This window comes from Tachysurus fulvidraco, chromosome 24 (assembly GCF_022655615.1).
Source record: "Tachysurus fulvidraco isolate hzauxx_2018 chromosome 24, HZAU_PFXX_2.0, whole genome shotgun sequence".
Classification (NCBI taxonomy): domain Eukaryota; kingdom Metazoa; phylum Chordata; class Actinopteri; order Siluriformes; family Bagridae; genus Tachysurus; species Tachysurus fulvidraco.
In genome coordinates, this window is record NC_062541.1 from 16,657,889 (window position 1) to 16,663,888 (window position 6,000).

At 41.5% G+C, this 6,000-nt stretch overlaps 1 protein-coding gene across 1 annotated transcript in view; it reads right to left on the bottom strand.

Annotated features, from left to right (window-relative positions):
- Nucleotides 1-3,737: 3,737 nt before the first annotated feature.
- kctd5a (potassium channel tetramerization domain containing 5a) overlaps nucleotides 3,738-6,000 on the bottom strand; it is a 14,722-nt gene continuing 12,459 nt past the window's right edge. Inside the window, exon 6 of the mRNA XM_027176186.2 lies at nucleotides 3,738-5,988. Within this exon, the coding sequence (XP_027031987.1) occupies nucleotides 5,959-5,988 (30 nt within the window). The 3' untranslated portion in view covers nucleotides 3,738-5,958. The remainder of the gene's footprint in view (nucleotides 5,989-6,000) is intronic.

A 6,000-nucleotide genomic window follows, 5' to 3' on the forward strand; every position in this document is an offset into this window, starting at 1 on the left:
ACAGTTAGATGGTTATATAAAGAATTTATTTTATGCCCCTGTTTATTTCACCCTAGAACCACTGCACGTTCCCCTTAATCAACAGTTCCTTTCAAATCTTTAAGTACAAGCCTAAACATCTTAAACGATACAGCACGAGGGCCCGATGACATACAGGCTCCTGTACCGTACTTCCATTTCAACCGTGCAGTTTTAATGGATTAAATCAAATCAATTGATGAAAAATAAAAATCTGGCATAGCATCAAGGACGGCATCAAGGATCGATCGAGAAGCAAGGTCAGTCGCCTGGGCAGTAGTGTAATAAGAGAGGCCACAGAGGACGTGATTCCTGCGCCACATCCACACGTCTGCAAGTGTGACACTCAATTATCCGTCCAAGTCGACTCACAAGAGAAAACAAGCTTGAACAAGAAGTGTCAGCGTTGTGGAATTACAGCAGTGTGTTAGACTACAGAGATTCCACACAGGCATCAAACTTTCAAACTTTATTTCAGAAAATATTGCAAGTGGAACCATGACCTTAAAGAACGGTAATCAGTATGCAGTCGTGTACAATATACTGTCAAGTATGTAATAAAGTACAGTACATTTGATTAATGCAATCTAATAAAAAGTTTGTTCAGTAAATTTCTGCTATAAAAACTTTAACAGTGTTGGTTGGTGACCCTAAAAATCAAACAGAGCTACGTATAACAACATGCACTGAAGTATCGTATCGTATTATATTGTACTCACCGTGAAGCTGTCTGACGTCTGCTTGTTAGAACGACGGTAGGTTGTTGATGGCTAAGTTAATGTAGTTATCGGAAGATGAGGATGATGATGATAAAGGAGTAAAAGTCGATCGACAGAGACGAGGCATCTCACATGGCAGTGAGGTCGGAGTCCGACGTATCATACCACATACGCTGCTACTATCGCGTGCCGACTTAAATGTATAATATTTTTACAATTTTGTCGTATCGCTTTCGCCCATCGTAAGATCGTTCTTAAGTTCTGTGCAAACTCCAGACCAGTGAAAAAGGTGATGATGTTTGGAGTAGAACTAAATGTAGTTTAGGTAGCATCATGGAATAAAAACAAATCTAGTGTGCAATTTTATTTATGTAATTGTTTAGTTTCTTTGCCTGTACCCAAACCTCAAGTGAATATTTGTGTTTTTCTCTTGCCAGCCTTTCCCATTCCTCTATAATCCATCCTTTCCTGTTCTTAGATTTCTGGGGTGTTATCAGCGAGAACACACGGCCACACGGGGTGATACAGACAGGTATATAAGTTTTAATAAATATACACACGTCTGAACATGTCTGGAGAGTTTCTCGTATATCACATAAAGCATGAATACATCTGTGAGTATGAGGGAGAGGGAGAGAGAAAGAGAGAGAGAGAGGGGGAGAGAGAGAGACAGAGAGAAAAAGAGAAAAAAAGAGAGAGAGGGAGAGAGAGACAGAGAGAAAAAGAGAAAAAAAAAGAGAGAGAGAGAGAGAGAGAGAGAGAGAGAGAGAGAGAGAGAGAGAGAGAGACTCAGACATATAGACTAATATACTGTAGGATCTCCAGTTTCGGGGAGCTTCCTCTCAGCACTGCTGACTCGCCGTTTCACACCCCGAGTCCTCGTCACTCGTAGCGTATTGAACGATTGGCTGGTTTGTTGCTATGGCTTTAAAGTGCAGCAACTCCCTGAAAGTGTGCAGACTGCCGAACAGTTCACACACTCGTGCACCACAAAAGGCAACAAAACGAGTCGCGACACGTTTAATGCTGGTGGGAATCTGGCTGGGTTGGGCAACTGTAGGGGTTCCCATGTGCCTCATGACATTTACCTCAGCAGAGAGTTTACACCGAGAAAAAAAAACGTTCAGGGTAGACGGAGAGTTACGCAGATAAATCACTGTGGGAACATCAAGAACTTTAATAACCAGAAAAAAAAACAGGTTATAGCAGGAGAGTGATTCAAATAATCAGTTTAAACTCTAATAAAATAAAAACTACAATATTTAAAGATACCACAGAAAATGACCCTAGAATGTGTAGAGTAATATTTCATATCTGTTATGAGCTGGTTGTGTTCTGATGTGCGTTTTCAATCGTTGTGGTGATCGAAGGCGAAGCTTCGTCCCACGTGTTCATCCTTCACTTAAAGGTGTGGTGCACGTTGTCTGAAAACTGCTTCAGAAAACCTGTCAAACTTGACAGCCAATGAGCAGAAAGGGGCGTGTCTTGTCAATATGCGGCAGAGAGCGTGTTCAGTGCGCATGTCTGACGTTAGCAGAAAGCGCTTGAAACCTTGACATGGTGGATAAAAACGAAAAGCGAAAAAAGGCTCCAAGTCTTCTGTTTCTATGTGTTTATCCGCAGCCACGTTACGACCTCTGCCTCTAACCGTACCTCTGCCTCGGGTTCTAGTTGTTGAACGTCGTCTTCCGCGTGAAACGGAGCTAAACCTTTCATGGCCCAACACACAGTACTACAAAAACACATTTGTATTACCATAGTATTACTCATTGAGTTCATTTACTGATAAAAATATCCCCATCAGGTTCTGCCATAATAGTTGCCTGGGTTACGTATGTACAGTATGTGTAGGGCGGAGCTATCAAAACAGGGGTGACACCCATTTGGGTTAGGGGCGTGTTTGTTTGGGTGATTTCAAATGTCAACGTTGGCTTTCAAACATCGTGCACCGCACCTTTAATCCTGAAAAACCTTTTGAGTCTTTACACCTGAATATGGTCCCGACAGCATGTCGCTCCGACGCAGGGACGAACTTTTCCCGCAAACGTTGTTTGATCCGTGGACTGAAAGACCTCAGAGTGAGCAGTCATGAGCCTTTCATGGTGTCTAAAGTAAAATGTGTGGTTCTCGATTATGACCCTGATGTCTTCGTCTCTCTAGGAAGAGCGGTTTACAGGTCTCGTCATTTCAGAAGGATGGAAGCCGACGTGCTCGTGAACGCTTCGGAAATTTTCCTATTGCCTTCTTTTCAGGAAATAGTTTGGCTTTTAGCAGGAAATAGTTTGGAAGATGCAGATGGTTTGTTCCGCCGATGTCAGCGTGCTAGTTTTTATTATATCTGAACTAGCTGTTCCCTGAGACAGAAACCTTGAGCATGGTTAGAGAATGTCTGACACCAGAAAGTGTGATCAATGCAGATGACCAGCACACTGCTGATGTTTATACTCCGACACCGAATCTCCCACTAGAACCTTTCACTTTAGCAAGAAACCGGATACGGTATGCTAGTTGCTCCACTCGCTGAGAAACGCTATTACCACGGCAACCAGTAGCAGGATAGAAACGCCTACTGGAGACTTTGCTGGCTTTATTCTGTGAGCTTCTGAACTACCAGTATGAGGATGAGTTTACTGATGAAGACTTAACATTAAGTGTAACATTAAGTGTAAATCTCTGGAGAGAATCTACCTGTAACCAGGAACAAATCAACAGGATAGAATACATCGATTTCCTCTACGTACAGTTGTATTTTTCTACAGAAACATGTTCCAGTGTTGCTCACTGAACAGGTCTGAGATCACGAATCGTTCTCAGAGCTGCAACAACAATCAGGCACGAGTCTGAACGCAGCTGAAGCGTGCCCTCTGCCGTCCTGAACTGATCCCTGCCTGTAGAGGGAATCCGAGCTCTACTGAGGAAATAAGCAGAGTCTGAATTCACCACATGACTGACACACACACACACACACATACGCGCGCACACACACACATCAGCTCAGTGTTTGCAATTCAACAGGTTTTTTTTTTATTGAATTAAGGTAGACCTGGACCTAGCATTAGCATCATATACATTTTTCCCCAGCTGTTAACTTGCAATTACATATCATCATGTGAATACACAATTTTAAGCATAAAAATATCCATACAAAAAAAAATAAAATAAAATACATTTTATAGGATAGTAATATAGGAACAGCAGTGACAAAGTGGAGCAGACGGGCCGGCTTCTTCGGCCTGCTTCTGCTCGTTTTAAAAATACAGATTGCACGCAAAAATAAAAAAATTAGCTCTATACATACAAAATAATAATAATAATAAGGAGGAGGAGGATATGGGGGAACCAAAGGAAAGAGGCGGACGTGCAGAGGCAGAGGGAGCGAGGCGTCCGATTGCACGTGCGAGGAAGGCTACACCTCCCTGCGAGCCGGGGAGAAACTACAGCGCCATTTTGGACGACACTATTCAGCCTCGCAGGAACGAAGGCATGTTTCACAAGACACTGGTGCAGTGAGCTATAGACAGTCATCGCTTCACTGACGAGGACAGCGAACGATCCTCTGATTGCCAAGACACAGGCTGGAACAGTAACAGTTGGTTTGACTTATATGACGATATGTAAACAGAGAAGCTTTTGAAAGCCAAACTGTGCTACGGTGCGGTGGTCCGTCTACGTAAACGTGGAAAAACAAATAAACCCATCGATTAGAAAAGACTAGCCATGTAAACGTCGCCTTGATCAGGCGTGTATAGAGCGAGATCGTCTGGACCTCTGTCAGAGTTCTACCTCATGTTGTACTCGTCGATTTTAAAGCCCTTTGTGTGTGAAAGATAGACGGAGGGAAATAAAAACGTCACACTCTTTACTCCACGACTACGAGCCAAGTGGTGAGCTTCCTGTGTCCCGGACCACACGGAGACATGTTTATTGGGCTTTACGTAAAGGCAACGGCATCAGAAAATTATTCACACCGATATTAAAACTAGAAAAGAGGACTGATGCACAGGAAGGAACATATTAAATTTAAAATTTAGAAATACAAAGGGGAAGGAAAAAAAAATTGTTCTGAGCTTTATTTCTACTCGATTGCATACTGCTACACTTTTAGTAAAGACTTGTTTATTCATTTTTTTTTTAGAGAAAATATTTTAAAAATTGTGGTGGTGGTGGTGGGGGGTGATGATGCATTACATTTTTCTCAAAAAAAAAAAAAAGTGTTTACGTTTAACAAATAATAATAATAATAATAATAATAATAATAAATACTAAAATGAAACAATTGAAGTAAACGATGGGTTTCAACACTTTACCAAAACCGACTGCATCATCTTTATTCTCTGCTTGAATCGTGTTTGGTGGTGTTTCGGGACGTGCGGTATGGACCCACCACCCAGTGTGATCGTGTTTTAGACACAAGGTGTCGTCTGTTTCCTCCGTTTGTAAAAGGTAAAAGGAAAGAGCAAAAAAAAAAAAAAAAAAAAAACCTCATTCTACATAGTAACAGTCGCCGTCGTGTCAATAATAAAGCCGTTTAACAGCGGTGGCAAAAAAGTAAACGAAATAATAATAATAAAAAAAAAAACAACCTCAAATCCAAGTTTTCTCTTGAACACAAACAAACAGTAAACTGCAAACCATTTGGAACGGATCCAATGGTGGAAGACGAAGTTCAGCACCGCCTTTCGACATTTACGTCTCGTTTTTTTTTTTTTCCTTTCCATGATGAATATTTTCCCTGTCTGACTAATCCTAGGAGAGTCGGAGAGGCTTCGATACACAACTCTTTTCTCAAAAAAGGAAGGGAAAAAAAAAAAAGAGAGAGAGAACCTGTATAGTAAACACCACTGGTCAACACCAAGGCATCGGTCACCATGGTAACAATACGATAAACATATGGATTTGGACCGAACTGTAAAACAAATCTCTAACGATACACTGATTGTTGTTTTTTTTTTTTGCGTGTTCAGAATGTCGAGCTGAAACCCTGAGTAAACTGGAACGTGATATTTAATTAAACGCTTGTTTTTTTTTTTGTTTTGTTTTTTAGTCTTTGTAACTGACATGCATGTTCCTGTTGAGATTTTTGTATGAACATAAAGTGATTCTTTTTTTCCTTTCCCACACTTTATGACTCTTCTGTCTTGCCAGGTTTTCTCCCTTCCTGATGTTGTGCACGTCGTGGTGTGTAAGACCCCGGCCTTGCGAGAGCGCAGTCGCTTCACGGTCACATCCGAGAGCCTTGTTCCTGAAGAATCTGTGAAGGCAA